The sequence below is a fragment of the Neolamprologus multifasciatus genome, chromosome 8, assembly GCF_963576455.1.
Source record: "Neolamprologus multifasciatus chromosome 8, fNeoMul1.2, whole genome shotgun sequence".
NCBI lineage: Eukaryota > Metazoa > Chordata > Actinopteri > Cichliformes > Cichlidae > Neolamprologus > Neolamprologus multifasciatus.
Window position 1 is genome coordinate 21,874,937 of NC_140446.1, and position 16,969 is coordinate 21,891,905.

At 39.3% G+C, this 16,969-nt stretch overlaps 3 protein-coding genes and 1 non-coding gene across 9 annotated transcripts; 2 read left to right on the top strand and 2 right to left on the bottom strand.

Annotated features, from left to right (window-relative positions):
* Positions 1 to 488: 488 nt before the first annotated feature.
* On the bottom strand, positions 489 to 10,301 carry plbd1b (phospholipase B domain containing 1b). 6 transcript variants are annotated; one of them, XM_085171453.1, is made up of 11 exons: positions 9,648 to 10,301; positions 8,920 to 9,133; positions 8,590 to 8,673; positions 7,770 to 7,911; positions 7,536 to 7,682; positions 7,054 to 7,198; positions 4,001 to 4,201; positions 3,075 to 3,215; positions 2,806 to 2,991; positions 2,549 to 2,655; positions 585 to 1,230 (listed from the first exon to the last, which is right to left on the bottom strand). In XM_085171453.1, exons 1-11 carry the CDS (start codon positions 9,751 to 9,753, stop codon positions 1,054 to 1,056), a joined length of 1,650 nt encoding a protein of 549 aa, XP_085027579.1. In that variant the 5' UTR covers positions 9,754 to 10,301; the 3' UTR covers positions 585 to 1,053. The 6 variants fall into 6 exon arrangements, with proteins under 6 accessions (XP_085027580.1, XP_085027577.1, XP_085027581.1 ...); XM_085171452.1 differs by having other exon boundaries at positions 590 to 1,230; positions 8,920 to 9,142; XM_085171454.1 differs by having other exon boundaries at positions 489 to 1,230; positions 7,536 to 7,911; positions 8,920 to 9,022.
* trnar-ccu (transfer RNA arginine (anticodon CCU)) lies at positions 9,910 to 9,982 on the bottom strand. Its single transcript has one exon. It is a non-coding gene; the product is annotated as a tRNA-Arg (tRNA).
* Positions 10,302 to 10,401: 100 nt separating the features above from the next.
* cby1 (chibby 1, beta catenin antagonist) lies at positions 10,402 to 13,050 on the top strand. Its single transcript, XM_085171472.1, has 5 exons — positions 10,402 to 10,533; positions 10,760 to 10,858; positions 11,033 to 11,138; positions 11,263 to 11,375; positions 11,757 to 13,050. The coding sequence occupies exons 1-5, from the start codon at positions 10,528 to 10,530 to the stop codon at positions 11,835 to 11,837; spliced, it is 405 nt and encodes a 134-aa protein (XP_085027598.1). The 5' UTR covers positions 10,402 to 10,527; the 3' UTR covers positions 11,838 to 13,050.
* Positions 12,911 to 16,967, top strand: pdap1a (pdgfa associated protein 1a). The gene is made up of 6 exons (XM_085171468.1): positions 12,911 to 13,050; positions 13,934 to 14,016; positions 14,118 to 14,192; positions 14,566 to 14,690; positions 14,778 to 14,929; positions 15,556 to 16,967. The coding sequence occupies exons 1-6, from the start codon at positions 13,038 to 13,040 to the stop codon at positions 15,588 to 15,590; spliced, it is 483 nt and encodes a 160-aa protein (XP_085027594.1). The 5' UTR covers positions 12,911 to 13,037; the 3' UTR covers positions 15,591 to 16,967.
* The last annotated feature ends 2 nt before the right edge of the window (positions 16,968 to 16,969 follow it).

Below are 16,969 nucleotides of genomic sequence, written 5' to 3' on the forward strand. Positions count from 1 at the left end.
CCACACTATGTCCCAGAGACACTTTCAAAGTAAAAGCTGTAATGGCCGCTACAGAAGAAAATAATCTTTTCTAATCAAGTTTTAAAAATGTTAAATTTTCTCAAGGCAAAAAACAACAACAACAAAAAACTGTTTAGGTTGTCTAGGTTTATACTTCGCTTTTGTCATCTTACACTAATTTAGTGATGAATTTAACCTTCCCTTAGAGACTTTCAGTCTAGTGGTAAAAACACATTAGGAACTGACAAGTAGGTAAGAGTACTTGAGAAATCCTATTTGTTATGCAGTCAAATGTTGCTTAAATTTGTTACTTGAGTTTATTAATTTTCCCATAGATACTATACATGGCAGTCAAATGTAATTATCATAACTGAGTATTTTTCTCTTTTTTGTCAACCAGATCAGAAACGTGAACCTTTTGTGAATATTTTATTTTGAAAATAACATATTTTCCTTTCATATTTTGCACAAAAACAGTTTTTGCGAATTTTATTTCTGTTTATATAGACAAAATGCACCACAGGTTATAATTTAATTTAGTATAGCTAATATTTATGCAAACTTAGCTAATTTCCTTCAACAATGTGCAAACCTGAGTAGATACTGCATAGAATTGAACTCAAAAACAAATATACTGTAATTATAATAAATATAAAATGAACAGGATTTTCCTGATGGTTTAAATCCAAACGTTTGTGGAAACTTTACACAGAGTGTTAAAATAGCGCAAATAAGCCCACAATCCTTATGCCAGTTCAGAGTACTCTGTCACTAATAGATAGATGCTGTGAAATAAGACCAACACAACACTACATCACAAACACCTCACTGCATCTAGTGGCATCTAGTTCAGTATACATCATTTTGATCATTTTTAGTTGTTGCTTGTTTTTAAAATGGATTATTAAATTATTAATAAAAAAAACACCAATGTTGGCAAAATAATCAAGTTTTTTACTCTCTGTTTAGCTGCACCAACAGTGTTGTGACGCAGGATTTGTGAATTTGAACACAGCTGCACGTGGACGCATGGCATCTTCCAGCTCTGTGCTCTTATGGCTTGTCCAGCATGGGCCTCATGGTGATAAAGGGAAAGTTGTACGTGTGGGGGAGTCCCTGATGAATCGTGAAGTTAAAGGACAGCCATGAAAATGGGCGCAGACCCCCCTGGGTTGTGGGGCCATTTATTGCCTCGGCGACCAGCTGGAGCGCCATCTGGTAGTCCGTCACCTATGACACAGAAATGAGGAGGGAACAGGAACATGTGAAAGAAAGGTAATTTAATGCTTCTAATCAAATCTTGTTGCTTCATTTGAAATACTGGCTTCAACCACTGCACAATTTAACTTAAACTGAACTGAACAGAAATCTACACGTAATTAATGTGAATGAATCTTATTAACTTTGGAGAGTGTTTTCATATTTTGCCAGCAGCAAATATATTTTTTCACTTAATCTAGGAAATATCTAACAGACAGATTAGCAACAGTGTTTGCACACACATTCACAAATGCTAGAGGTGATAACCTGGCCTTTATTCTAATACCACCAGGTGATATGACTAATATCACCTGGTGGCATATCTTGTTTGGGGCATCTATATTTGGACACTAGATTTACATATCGGTTTTATTTTATTATTATTAGCACTGTGGATCACAGACAGTAGTCTAATAAAAAGATATACTCACTGATTTGTGCATTTCGGTTGTCCTAGACTGATTAACAAGGTGCAAGGTTTGTAATTCACTGTGATATAAAAATGAATGCTAGCTTTAGCAAGTAAAAAATGATTGGTTTAAAAAAAAAAAAGGTTCTTACTGGATGAGCTCACTCTGCAGTTTTTTATTACAAACAAATACAGAACAGCTGATGGGCAGATCAAACTGAGAATTTGAGGGCAACGCTCAATTCTGTGGTAGCAACTTGTCAATCACAGGTTAGACACGCCCTGAAACACACCCTGATATACTCCCTGTTTTACTCTAATGTAGAGAATCAACATCTTGCTCTATTAAAAACAACACATACCTAGCACTGAGACCATAAACATATTCATAACATATAAACCATTAACTCCTGCTGGTCATTAAAAAGAATGTGAGGTTTTTCCAGACTCAAGGCTACTTCCATCTTATGTATACAGTCTAACTTGAAGGCTAATTAGCTCACTGACATTAACATTTAGCTTAAAGCACCACTTTGCCTGAAGCCCTGGCTCTTACAGTAAGTTGCAAATCTACAGAGTCTTTCTAAACAAACACAACATATACTGGAAACAGTAAAGTGTAATTAAATGTTGAGAGTGTAACTGAAATAGTTAAACAAATAACAAAAGGAGTAAAGAGAAAAACTGGATCTTTAAAAAAAAAACAGGGAATTTAAAGGGCATGTGACAGCGGTGACTCATTAACCAAAGGTTATATCGGCAGACAAAAACACAACCAAAACACATGCTGTATTTTGTATTTTGTTTTTATCCTCACACTGTGACACGCGTAACAGATCTCAGACCTGATTCTGGCCTAATGTGCTGCTGTCCTCTGACCTTAGTGTCGTAGCAGCCCCCTGGCCGTGGCCTCCTTGGTCTGAGGTCGTTGCGGCAGCAGATGGTTTTGCAGGGATGGCCCTTTGAGTAGGGATCTTTCTTGTAGTCTGAAACAGAAGCAGTCTGACGTTTAGTCATGCTGCTTTCACTTTGACGGGAACAAAAATATCCTGGGCTATTTGTGTTTTCTGTGAAGTGCTTTGAGCTCCAGAGCGGACATACAGCACGAGGAACAATAACCCCGTTGTTTCACCTACTGTTGTATCTCATCATGCGTTTGAGGGAGCTGAGGTCGGACACCTTGGCCTGATCCCTGCGGAGGATTTTAGCTCGGGGACAGAGATCATAGGAGAAGTCTTCCCCGTATCTTTTCCACATCACACTGTACCCACTCAGGTTGTAGATTTCAGCATGAAATGGTATATTGTATGACGGCCAATAACCTGTTAAATGGAGCACACTGTAGGGGGAGGTCACTCAGAAATCAACAACAGCAGTAATCACACAGATACAGGTGGTTTCTTACCTCTGCGTAACGCCCGAGTCTGATCGGAGTGCATGACTTTGCCGGGAATCTGCTCTACAACAGTCAGAGCTCCATCCCTGATGCTTTTACTCAGAGAAATCCTGCTCAGGTCCACCACCATGTACTGGCTGTTATATGTGCCTGAAATACAAAGGAAATACAGATCCACTCCTCCCTGTCCCATGGACACTTGGATTTTGTGTGTCAACAAATATTGGAGGGATTTTGTGAGATGTGGTCCAACTTTATTTACCTTTACTCACTAAAAGACCAATACTGAAGTAATGTAGTCGGTCTAGCTCATGTTGCTGCATGTTAGCTATCCTACTGTAAAATAAAAGCTTACATGTACAGTCTCGCATGCACCTGAGGGATTTGGATCTAGAAAGGGAAGCACATAAACTTTTGGCTTATTAGATACATATTTGCACATGCCATAAAAACCTAAAACATAACCCGATTTGAATGAAATGACATCACGCTCTGCAGGTCACTGCAATAGCTTGGCAGGATGGTGAATCTGAGCGCCAATTCTGCTGTTTGTTAAAGAGCTGTCAGTCTCAAGAACACCCTGTCCTGTTCTCTCCTCTGCCCTCCATAGCAACGTGACGTGAAAGATCAAAGCAGCCTTCCCAATTAACACACACAAGCACGGTGTAATTGAGAAGAACGATGTGTTTGAGAGACTGCTAAATCTCTATGGACATGTGTCCTGTGAATTTTTGCATTGCCAGCATTTCGTCTAAAAGCCAGAAGGCAGGGCAATAACAGCATGTATGTGAATTAGTGGCTCCATATTTTTAATTATGTTATTTTTAAAAAGTGATTTGACAGCTGTTTTTCCATATTTGTGGCTTACTTTGGTTTTGAATAAAGCCTCAAAACTCAACCACTGCTTGCCTTAACTGACATCACTGAAATCTCACCTGAGTTGTATCTGGAGAAAACCTGCGCCCACTCCTCTCCGGTGTGCGCCAGACCGTTAGCCAGTCGGACCCTCTGCCAGGCCAGCAGGCTGTGAGGGCTGAGCTGAGAGAACAGAGAGGCATTGAAGACGCCGATGGAGGTCTGAGTCATCAGCAGGCCGCTCCCAAGGAGGTAGAAGTCATCCAGAGAGATCAGGAAGCCTGGAGGAGGAGAACACGCAGCAGGTTTCTTTTTGACAGTCAAAGGAGTGGGGGAGGGTTGGGGGTCATTTGATAAAGTCGGAGCAAACAAACGGTGTCGTGATTAGATCATCTGCAACTCACAACATGCTTAACTTGTATTTATTAGCTAATGGAATAAGTATCTTTAACTCAACCAGTGATTTCTGATTTTTTAAAGGCATTTTAAGGTTTTTTAAGGTACTACAGTAATATTAATTTGTTATTAAAATATATAAAATCAAGTGAAACAATCCTGCTTTTATGATTACTTGTCTTGTTACTTTTATTTATATAGCACATATAAAAAGGGAACAGAGCTTTTAGTTGCTTCTTCACATGTGTGGACCTCTGATTATGTGCTAATGAACTCTGGAAGGAGATGCAGGCTCCTGTTGTGCAATAATAAATATTAATTTGCCAGTTAAGCTGATAAATGAACAGCTTATGTGGGACAGACAGATAAGCAGAGAGGTTTTGCTGTAAATGCATTTTAAAAATCATTTATCTGTTAATTTATTCTGAGGTCTGTGTTTATTAAAGTGTGGCTTAATCCAAGGTGATTTTCTCCTATCATGACAATAAAGTAATCTGGCCTTGTCTCAAATGACTGCATGCTTCCTGAAATGATTTGCACACAACAATAAAAATGATGTCCCAGTTTCTTTTAGCAAGTCTTTAGCATCTTTTAGCTCAGACGTTTTCAGATTTCTGGTCTGCAACTTTATTATTTTGATTCACTCAGGAAGCTGTTTTTAGCATATAAAATCTGAAAACCCAGTATACAGTATAATGTCTGGACTCAACAACAGCCATACAGTGTTTGTGACCAGCTGGTGAATATGGGTCATCAGTCAGCCCATAAAGTACTACATTTTGTATTTCCCTGAGCATTTAGCTCTGATGAATTGGTGGTGCATTAAAGTATTTATATTTAATGCACCACATGCATTCTAATACTACTCTCTATCCACTTGATACGTAACTGTATGCTAACATGTTTCCCATTGTGGTCACATGTTAGTGCTGTGCTCATCACCAACAAATGTGAGCACTTCAATAAAAGCATTATTTTACAGAGTTTGTGTGTGCTCCTATAATGCCACAATTTCTCCCAGTAGTGGATGTCACAGCAAATGTGCAAAGAAACTGCAAAACACCCAAGTGATACATCACAAACTCTACAGGCCTCGGTTACCATGTTAAATATTAACATTAAGCACAGTGCAATTAGCAAAAGACTGAACAAGCAGTCTTTCTTTTGGAAGGATTTCCATGAAAGAGCCTCTTCTCTCCAAAAAGACCACCGGAGCATGCCTCAATCTGCAAAATTGTAGCTAAATAAGTCACAAAGCGCTACATTTGCTGAAAACCAAACACAGCATATCAGCACAAACACCTCATACCAACTGTCAACACTGCGGTGGGGGGGGGTGATCATCTGAGACCTTTGTGGTCACCGAGTCAAGCAAGAACTCCTCTGTGTGCCAAAGTGTTCTAGAGTCAAACGTGACGACATCTGTCCGATAGCTAAAGTTTGGCTCAAATGGGTTCATGCAACATGTCAACAATCCCATGCACAGCAACAAATCTACAACAGAATGGCTAAAAAAAGAAAAGAATGAAAGTTCAAACCTCATCCTGACTGAATGCTGTGGCTGTACCTCAGGAGAACACCCCCAAACCTCAATACACTGAAGAACCTTGTAAAGAACAGTAGATTGAAGTTCCTTCACAGCGATGTGAGAGTCTTTTAAAGTCATAAAGAAAACAATTATTTCAAGTTATTGCTGTTAAAGGTGCTTTTCATGGCACTCCATTCTATGCTGTGAAAACTTTATTTTCATGTGACTTCATAACTTTTGTTAAAGATATGAATATCACGCTCATGAATTGCAAGTACCCGAAGTGTTATCAGCATTCCTTTTCCGATTGCGTGTATTATAATTATTTCAAGTTTCAACTTGCCATACTACTTTTATGATAACACCAGGTAGAATTGCTCTATACTACTTTGTATTCTATACATGAAAAGGAAAAACAATAAGCTCCTCTGAAAAAACACATCCAACTCCTGCACTAGAAGTACAACTGCCTCTTCTGCTGGAGGTGTTATTAACAATAGAAGCCAGATGTCTTTGAATATTTCCACCACTGAGACTGCCCAGCATCTCTTCTTGTTCTCATGGTGCTGACCTGCAGTGAATGATAAATCCTCAGTACTGTTAGACGGGAAGCAGCTTAGGAAGGCCGCAGGGGGTACACATCACCTCTGCTGACCCCATTGTATTTCATCTCTTTGTTTCAATATAGTGAGGTGACATCCTTGGCCTGCTGCTCTCTAAATATAGAGCTTTAAAACCACTTGTGTCCTGATAGGACTGTAGTCCACAAGAGGATTTTTTCATGGCCTGGTCCACTTGACAAATCTTTGGCCACAAAATTTCTCAGTCTCCTTTAACTCTACAGCGAGGGGAGAGTAGCTCCGTTCGAGCATGTGCGTAAACACACACGGGATTCAGTGTTTTCTCATTACTGCCTAAGCTGCATGCTTTGCAGGAGAATTATGTCGAGTAGGAAATGTTCATTGGGGATTTGGGTTAATTCCTAGATGTCAGTGTTCATATTTTCCCTTGTGGATTAAGGATAAGAAGTTCACCTCCCCTCGGAGCTTTTGCAAGAAAGAAGTGACGTCTGTTCTTTGAAAAACCCTCTTCTTCTGCAAATCGATCTTTTTTTCTCGAGACACATTGGTTATTTGAGTATATTTATGCATATAAATGTGCAGTTGTGCGGCTCTTATACTGTATGTGATATAGTGGGAGTGTGTGTACCAGGGTAGCTGCTGAACGACATCTTTCCAGTGGCTACGTGTGTGTCAGACACCTTGAAGTCCCAGTGTTTATAGATACGCATGGTGGCTGCATAAGTATACCAGCTAGAGTGGCCGACTAGCAGGTTCTCAAAGCCTGGAAGAACCTGAGACACAGAGAAGAGAGAGAGAGACAGAGAGAAACATCTATATTTTTAAAAGAAACAAGATACAATCACTGAATCATAAAAGAAAGAGTTTAACGTGGATGCAACTTTATTAAGATACATTAAAGGGGTCTTAAAAAATCCAGTAGCACACATCCATTTGAACTTTGTTCCATAGATTGGTGTATGTGAAAGAGGAAATAAGCCCCTTGCAATGGCCTTTTACACTCATCTAAAAGAAGAAAATCCTGCTCACAGAGGCCAATAAAAGCAGTTAGGTTTGTGTTGAGGTTTTCCCAAGGGCTCCCTCAAATGAGCCAAATGAGCTTGGCCTAACCTTTATGAGAGCTGTGCAGTGGCCCATTCCAGGCATCCTGAAAGCACCAGACCCTGCGGAGGAGTTGGAGCGAGGTGTCAAAGCTGGGACAAGATCCAAGAGGTCACCGACACCATTTAGAAACTGGACCGTGAACGCTGATAGAGGCTGCGCAGGAGGGAAAGAGCAAGTGGCAAGAGATCCATGAAATGAGTGTGACAACTCTCTCACAACCACAAACACACACATACACACCTCCCTGTGTTTGCTTTTGGCCCACAGTGCAGCTCCTGCGTGGAGTCCATCCAGCTGAGCCAGGAGCAGTCCCATATGCCTCCACAAGGGGTCACTGTTTCTCCTGAGCTTCACCTGCTCTCTGGCCCACTGGTCTTGTTTGCTGGGGTTTATTCAAATTTTAGAATTAACGTTTGTCTCTTGATGGCACAGTTTTACATCACTCTACATTACTATCATGCATAAATATAATTTGTAAATTCTGTATAGACAGTTGACAGTTATGAGGCACTATCATAGAATGTATATAAAAGATGGATGTAGACGTCCGCTGCCTAAAAGAGTTTAGTAAAGTTTTCAGCTAAGCTTTGCGATCTTTGGTGTTTTGCTGCCTTGAACCCAGGTGTGGCGGGTAAGGTGTAAATATGACAGAGAACTGACGCATACCACTGCATGCTTTGTATTTACACAGCTGTGAATGAGAAAGTATTTGACTTTCATAACAATGACCACATCACCAGAATTTATCAAGTAAGACTGAACCCATAAACTTAGTTTTTCCTGAGGTCACAGATTAAGTGAGCATTAAGATAATTTCCCTAGACTTCTACACAGTCTTTGTGCCAACAGGAGAGTCACCTCCTGCAGGCTATTAAAAGCAGAGAAGGGCTACACCCATCTTTTATATACACTCTGTGCACAATACTGGTTAATCAAGCCTCTGAAAAAGCATCTTGAAGGCAATGGAAAACAAAGAGAAACGCTTATGAATCCAGTATTAGACATGGGATTACTCTTAGCTTAATCCATGGCTTTGATTTGATATAATTTAACACTGTACCTCAAAAAGTTTTTCAAGGGCTCCAGAACCTTTTCATCCTTGATCAGCTGAGGGTACATGTTGGAGTAATGACTGAACATCTGTCTGCAATGGAAGGAGAATAAGCAGTGAGGGATTAGCCCACATAAAAGCAGTCCACATGTTACAGCCAGAGCTAGCAGCTACACCTAATAAGAAATGTAATCAAAGTGTAACGATATATTAACTGAAGTTGACCAGTATCTGCATTAGGTGTCGGACTGCATTGCTGCCAGATGATTGGCTCACTTGAAAATTGCATTTATAGTGCTTAGTGTATTTTCATGCTTGCACTTAGCCTGTGCTGCTCACCCAGCAGTGAGGTAACCTTCCAGGTAACCAGCCAAGAAGAAAGTGGTCTCATCTTCCTGAGTGATTCCTCCATAGCCTGCATTGATCTCCAGGATGCTCCATCCTGAGAGGAGCAGAGTGTCATTGAAGTACCCATAGGCTTCCCCCTCCGTCTCCATCAACCCCTCCTTCAGGATCACACTTTTCTGGGCAGCATCCCAGTGCACAGTGGCCTCTTGGAACTCTACCATTGTAGAAGGATGGGTTACATGCTTGAGGTTAGATAACACACATTATGTAAGATAATGTCATGACACCGATAGAATAATTACAAGAGCTTTCTCATGTGTTGCTATTTTCTGTCAAATTAATATTAATTGCATATTAATATTATAAGGACACTAACACAATGTTGTGTTCGTGTCCTTGCATGAATATACAAGCATTTTTTTCAACTTACATTTGTTAACATAAGTGTTACAAAAACATTTTAAAAAAGAAAACGTGTTTAAATGGATTTAAATGGCTATGGTATTTCGAGTTGCATGTTCAAATCGTGTTACATTTTAAAACTGTTAAATTGAGCGTGGAGGGAACAAAGTAAATGTCCATTAAAGAAAAGCTATATATAACATAACCACACGCCTTCTTTTATAGCGATAAAGATATTTCTTTTGTGTTTAGCGGAGTTATAGGGATATAAAATAGGTTCCCGCCGTGTAGAGACACGCCACAGTAAGGTTACTCACGGTAAGTTTGGAGCTTGACGTTCGCTCTTCTGAATACATCCGTGGATTTTACGGATACAGCTAAAGTGCTCAGCAGTACGCAGAGTGCCATTCTGCGTTTTTCCATGTCAGCCGTGGAAGTCTGTGTTCTGCCTGCCTCTCGCCTAGTTAGACACACATATTCTTCAAACGTATTAGGATTTATATGTGAAGATTTTCTTCTACAGACAACGAAGCACTTAAACTGTGTCTAAGGTGCTTGTTACGATAGCGAAAAGAAGAACACCCCAGATGGGACTCGAACCCACAATCCCTGGCTTAGGAGGCCAGTGCCTTATCCATTAGGCCACTGGGGCCGTGTACAAAGCGAGGCGGGGCCAGTATATTTTAAGTACAGCCGTCACCTACTGAAATAGTGTTTCATTATCTGTACTTTTTGTACATTATCATTATCTGCATTGTGCTGTTCATAATAGTCAATTTAATGTATGGAGTTATTTTTTTTAATTATATGAGCTCATCCGAATAAAATATTAAAGCGTCGTACCCCAAAGACGGTAAAAGATCACCATGGTGACGTTCCGTTACACGGGTTGTTCCATTATCATTCAGAAACAGGAAGATCTTATGAAATTCTAACTAGTAGCTATTAAAATGTGAATACGATACCCCCCCCCCCCCCCCCCAAAAAAAAAAAAAAAAAAAAAAGCTGTAAGACGATGGATTAAATTTTAGTTTCTTTAAGGGTATTATGGTGGACATTTTTTCCCGAATAGTTTGTGCGAAAGTCGTGGAATGTTTCAGGATTGCCCACTTTGGACAAATGGAAAATTCGCACTTGCGCAGTGGCAAGCATGTTCTGCGAGAAACGGATACAGGCCAACTTAAATAAATACCCTGTATGGAGGTAAATATGTTAGTTGTATATTTAAATTGAAACAGCATTACCTAAATACTCTGAGAGGCAGGGGATAATTTCATTAAATTGTGAGATATAAGTGATTCACGCAGCTAGCCACCTAGCATTAATTTGGTCGTGCACCGCTAACGATGGTAAACACAGTGAGAAGCTAGGTGAAGCTAGCGTTATCTTAAAAACTGTAATTCTCATTCGGGTGCCGTCTCTGATCTAGGACCTTAAAAAATCTCTGAGGATGCCTCTGTTTGGAAACCCATTTAGTCCTAAAAAGGTTCCTCCACGTAAATCCGCCTCCTTGTCCAGCCTCCACACGGTGAGCTAATTAATTTTAGCATCATTCACACACTGGAAGCAGTTGTACAGCACGTTTGGGGGGGGGGGGGGGGGGGGGGGGGGGAGAGAGAGAGACAGAGAGAGAGAGTTAATCTGCATAACATCCTGAGAGATAGCATTAACCGTTATTTATACCCTTTTATCTTTTTTTTAGTTGGATCGTTCAACTCGAGAAATAGAGCTGGGCCTTGAGTATGGCCCTCCTGTGATGAACATTGGAGGTCAGGTCTTGAAATTTGAAGAGGGACAGTGGATTACAGGTAATGGGTTTTCTGAATAATTACCTTTTAGTTCTCTCTCTCTTTGTGTGTGTTATTATCAACGTCTGGTTCCTTGTGGCCAACACAACATAAACTCTGTTTTTTTTCTCCTTTGTGAAACCAGAATCTGGTGGAAATGTGTCTAGTAGGGAAGTTCAGCAGCTTAAGAAAAAGAATATCCAGCTGGAGGAAGAGAATAACGTATTAAAACTAAAGATTGAACTTCTCCTGGATATGGTAAGATCAATTGGCATTACATTGTGAGTAATATTATGGATGCAATATTAGGCTCTGAGGTAGGAAAGTTTTTTTTGCCTCCTCTGTAAAGCTGTTATAACTGCATAATACTGCTTTTTTTATAGGCTGCATATTATATTTAAGTTATAAATGTAATTACCAGTTCATTCAATTATATAACCCTTACTTTTTCTTTTATTTGGCTTTTATTTATATCTTATGAACTTTTATTATATAGTTCCTATGTAGAGCACTTTGTTTCAGCTGTGGTTGTTTTAAAGTGCTTTATAAATAAAGGTGATGATGATGATGATAATGATGATGATAACCCGGTTTGTCGCAGAATGAGTAAAATAGTGATCTTTAATCTTTTCCTTCAAGTTAACGGAGACTACCGTAGAGTATCACCTGATGGAGAAAGAAGTGGAAGAAGTCAAGACTCAACATCGAAGGAAAAAATGACAGATCTGATCTAGTGCCTCCGTTGAATAAAGCGTTTTCTTCCAAGTAAATATTTTTGTATCGATAGATAACAGGACAAAAGTAATTATATCATCCATTTTCCTCACAATGAGGATTCTTGTGTGTTACATTTTACTCTTTATTTTCCACTTACTGTATGTTTTCTGTTTTTAATTTGTTGAATTATTTCACCTTAAAAACCTTCTTTGTTCAATACAGCCAATTTTCTACACTTTGTACATCTGTATGTGATGTAAAACCTGCTTTTTAATTTAATTTTTTTTTCTATTTTCTCTTTGGATTAAAAGTAAACTCCATTGACAAAAGGCATTTCTTTTTGTTTGACTTTCGGTTTTTAGAAAATAACATTTGTGAATTGTTGGATTCATAGCAGCTCTAAAAATATACAGTAACACATTAGAAAGAAAAAATTAAGAAAAGTAAGGCTTCATTCACTATTACAGCTTTTCATTCAGCTCCACATCCAAATAGAGCAAAACCCTCATATACAGTATGCCTTCCATATACTTACTGAGTAACTTTTGGGTGGTCAGAATTATTTATAAGTATTTTAAATACATAGCATACAGGGCTTCATTTTTTGTACATTGTTTTTTTTTATTTAACTAACAAACAGAATAAAAACATGCTTTTGAAACAGGCTCAAACCCGTGAAAGGAAAAGGGAAACCAGAGGTGTTAGATTTAATTCTTTTATTAGTTTTAGTAGTGCATAAACCTGCACAAACTCTGAGGCTGTATCTGTATCTTGAATGTCAGCTTCTCCTTCCCAACCGACCAATAAAGCCTGATTTATGCATGAATTATGTTGTTCAGTTAGTCATAAGTGTTTATTGAGCACTGTATAAAATTCAAATAATCAAATATATGATTATGATTTTATTTATTTATGCATTATTATATTATTAAACAGATAAGCGTTACATGCCAGTTTTATGAATGATTTAAGTCTCTTTATCCAATTGGTCAATGCACCTTTCAATCAAATGCGCAGTGCAGCTCATAGTCCCAAGTGCGCATGCGTACGTCTCCGCGAGCGAAAGAGGCGTCTGCCAATAGCGGGAGAGACGAAGTACTTTTTATTCTTTTCATCTAGCACTTTAAATCACCGGCGTTTCGAGTGAACTGTTGTATTATTCTTTGACGTTGTGGTGGACTTTCATAGAACTCACCTATAACAATGCCTCGTGGTGGTAAGTATTAAAACGAAAATTCACATAATGTGCCTGTTTTTGCGAGTACATTTTAGCTAGCGGATCATTAGCCCTTTGAATTCACACATGCTTAGCATGTTTAGCATGCTACATAGTTAGCATAATGTAATGTGCCGGTAAGAACGGTTTATTAAAGGCACCAGAGACGTACCGATATCCAATTATTTATTTGTTCTCACGTGAGCTCAGATGACGACTTGGTGTTAACTTAAACCTCAATAGTCTTTTTTTTGTTTTGTTTTTTGGTTGCTTGCTTTCAACCGCTAATACCATGCGCAGAGAAGAAAGCATCCGTGTCAGTTTACATACATAATCAGTTATTGAAATTTCTATTTGGAGGTTGTCTTCGTACCAGTTTACCATCACAAATATATGGTCAAACTATTCGGGTTTTTTTTTCTTTGTCGGTACATCCTTCTAAGTCGTCGGCTGTTAGATTTGCCGGTGAGGGGAGCTGGCCCTCTATAGACGTCAGTGTGACTCATCGGCGCTCACGGTATCTTCTCTTCACGCAGCAGGCTGTGTGGATTTCTGATGTCAGGTTGTGAATTGTGTCATCAGCCAAAGATAGCTCTGGGCACTTGTTCTCAAACATAGGGCTACATGGTGAGAGAGAACCAGTATTTTCATAGTTGTGTCTACCCAGTGATTAACTTTGCAGGTTACTTATAAGTTATCACCCCCGCCCCAAATAGCTGATTGTATTCTCAGAATGTTAATTCTGTTCATCTGGATGCAGCATTTTCAGTGGGAGCACGCTTTTGTCACTTATTCAAACGACTTGTTTAATGGAGGAGAGTAGACATATGTTGCTAATAGATGCTGTCTTTTTGCCACTGACAGCTTAAAAATTGTCTTGCAGGGAAAAAGGGCCACAAGGGCCGCGGGAAGCAGTTCAGCAACCCTGAAGAGATTGATCGTCAGATGAAAGCCCAGCGAGAGATGGTGAGTGAAAATTGTTGGGGTTTTTTGTTTGTTTGTTTTTTATAAAAAATATTTTATTACCTTAAAAGACATTAAGTATGACTGTATGTGTATTTTAACAGGAAGAAAATGGTGGTGCAGAGAAAGAGGGCTCTTCAGAGTCTGAGGAGGAGAGCAGCAGCGACGACGAGTCTGAGGTGAATGTGTTATTAATTTGTCAGTGGGTGTTTGTGTGAGAACCTGAAAATGCATCTTTTTTGTTTTTCACTGAATGCTTACTGTCAACAGCACCGTTTAGACAAATATTCCTTTTCCTTAGTCTGAGCGTGTTTCAACAGGGCACAGATCTGAACTGACCAACAGTCACACACAGATATGTTTTATACATTTGGCACCACACCATAAATAACATGATGGACGAAGAAATGTCTTTATAGGAAAACAACTACACCCAAATGATTCATTACAACTACAGCAGTACACGGTTCTTAAAGGTAGTTTGTGTAGAGAATTTGATGCAAGCCCTGTCATAGTGATTGGTGTTACAAAGGTTTTTCTTTCTTTATGTAGGTTAGAAAGAGGAGTGGAGTGGAGGGGCTTATTGAGATTGAGAATCCCAATCGTGTCGCTCAGAAGAGCAAAAAGGTAGCTGAAGTAGACGTCAGCGCTCCCAGAGAGCTTTCTCGCAGGGAGAGGTGGGTGTCAAACAAAAGATGTTTTGGTTTGTGCTTCATACATTTTCAAGGGGACTAAATATTACTATCTTAATGTATCTTTTTCAGGGAAGAGATAGAAAAGCAGAAATCAAAAGAGCGCTACATGAAACTTCATCTTGAGGGTAAGACTGAGCAGGCCAGAGCTGATCTCGCCAGACTGGCAATCATCAAGAAACAGAGGGAGGAGGCTGCCAAGAAGCGAGACGAACTCAGGAAAGGTGAGATAGTGAAAATTGTGCAGTGTGGAGAAAGTATACATCTTGCTGCTCATTTAAATAGCTGCTTTAAAAAATATGTCGTTTCTGAAAATGTGCATGAGTGCACAGAACCACAGATTTATCCAAGATTTATTTCAAACTACATCTCTGTAACATCTGTAAAAGTTTGTAGATAACAATCTATCTGTCTGGAGCAGAGTGACTGCATCATGCTTGTTTCTGTGGCTTTTATATTGTGAGTAATGGAGCACTTTGCATCCTCAGTGAGTTGAGCTGCAACACAAAAGCTCCAGAACATAATTCAACATACCCCCTCTGGCTTGGGGCTGTAAGAGGATATGAGATTTGTTTGTACAGGGGGAAAAAAACGTTCTGTGTAGACAAAGTGTTGTACTGCCAGAGAATACAAATGCATTTTTCTTAAATGAGGCAGGGCAGGAACTTCTAAGAAAGCGCCAGGATGTCAGATGTTTGCAAGGCTTGATGCTTTAGTGTGCCGTTCTCATAATTACAATAACCAGCAGGAGACTTCATGACTCAGATTGTTTGGATGGGTTTTATGGAAATGTTTAGCACTTTGAAACTCAAAGCTTTGCACTGTTTTCTTTTTTGTCATTTTTCATCAGAGAAAGAAGTGGAAGAAGCCAAAGCAAAGCGCTAGTCCTCCACCTGAAAGCTACGCCATGTACTTCACTCTCAGAGGGATGGAGGGAGAAGCAGAGGAGAACGGGGAGGGGACCATTATGGGTAGTGTCAGATCAGGACTGCTCTTAAACTCCTGTACCTCATTTTAAATCAGAAGTTCGTGGGGCTTCCACGGCAAGAGAAAACAGGTGGAACATAACAAGATGAAGAGAAATGGAACATTTGGAATACCTCCAGTTTTCTTTAAAACTCCTTCAAGGTTCCAGAGGAGACAATCGCAGGTTTTCCAAGTGCTTCACAGCCTCTTCATTGTTCCACACCTACCAGGTTTTTAATTCAAAAGCTGCTGAAGTTATTTGCATTCCTTTTGATTTGTGCATTTTTTTTAAACAAGATTACCTAATAGAAGTTTACTGGTCATGTAAAATTGAGCATGCATGAGGATTTCTTTGGTGCTTTTCTTTTTCTCCAGTTTTAACTGTTTTGTAAGAATGCAAATCAGCAACAGGAGAAGGAAAGAACATTATTAAACACATGAACTGATATAGGAAATACACTCTGGATTTTACTACTTTGTTCTAGGTTTAAAATGGTATGCTGCAGCTCAGTTATCAGAAATCAGTTGAGTTGATATTTTGCATAAACGTTTTCTCATTCTTCTCACTCCATTAGAGTAAAATCAAAACTTCCAGACACTATTGTCCCATTTTTTTTTTCCCAGTTTGCCATTGATATGAAAACAGATTTTTAATTGGAAATTTACAGAGTGGAAATAATTGGCTGTTGTCTCCATCACATCCTTTAAAAGATTTTTTTTTTGGGGGGGGGGGGGGGGGGGGTGATGATGTATCTGTATTTAAAAGTTTAATCTGACACATCCTCAGTATTTTTGGCCTTACGCTGTTTCTAGTGACAGCTTCTGTATTTCTGTAGCAGAGTGTGTCTTTTGTCGCCTTGTTAAAGTTTACATGACACCAGCTCACTGTTTTTTCTTCTGTAGGTAAAGTGCTACAGTTAACATACACATACTTTCTTAGGTACATTACCACTCAGCAGTAATGCACTTATATACATAAGCACCTCTAAAAACAGCTTCCAGATGATGGCCCGGCTCCTCTCACGGAGCAAAAAACCCCCCGAATGTTATTAACTTCACAAAGAGGATTTTCTGCAGGGCAGCTGAATTGTCTAGACTGAACAGGTGAACATAATAAATTGGTCATTATGTGGTGCGTTGGAAATTGTCTTGAACAAAATTATGGTGTTTTCTACAATGTTCACTGGACAAACTGTTGAAACCATGAGGTGTAAGAGATGTTTTCCCTCATGTATTTGAAGTGATTTGAAACAATAAACTGATCAGCTGGGTTGCTGCATCTAATTTAAACTGCAAGC

What these genes read in the sequence shown, in the direction of transcription:
- plbd1b (XM_085171450.1), bottom strand. Translation starts at nt 9,753, where the DNA reads ATGGAAAAACGCAGAATGGCACTCTGCGTACTGCTGAGCACTTTAGCT. An exon ending in CGTCAAGCTCCAAACTTACC is followed by an intron (nt 9,143 to 9,647) that starts GTGAGTAACCTT and finishes CTACAATGGTAG; the next exon opens with AGTTCCAAGAGGCCACTGTG. An exon ending in GGGGCTGCTACGACACTAAG is followed by an intron (nt 1,231 to 2,548) that starts GTCAGAGGACAG and finishes TCTGTGTCATAG; the next exon opens with GTGACGGACTACCAGATGGC.
- cby1 (XM_085171472.1), top strand. An exon ending in CCTTGTCCAGCCTCCACACG is followed by an intron (nt 10,859 to 11,032) that starts GTGAGCTAATTA and finishes TCTTTTTTTTAG; the next exon opens with TTGGATCGTTCAACTCGAGA. An exon ending in AGAGGGACAGTGGATTACAG is followed by an intron (nt 11,139 to 11,262) that starts GTAATGGGTTTT and finishes TTGTGAAACCAG; the next exon opens with AATCTGGTGGAAATGTGTCT.
- pdap1a (XM_085171468.1), top strand. An exon ending in TGAAAGCCCAGCGAGAGATG is followed by an intron (nt 14,017 to 14,117) that starts GTGAGTGAAAAT and finishes GTATTTTAACAG; the next exon opens with GAAGAAAATGGTGGTGCAGA. An exon ending in GCGAGACGAACTCAGGAAAG is followed by an intron (nt 14,930 to 15,555) that starts GTGAGATAGTGA and finishes ATTTTTCATCAG; the next exon opens with AGAAAGAAGTGGAAGAAGCC.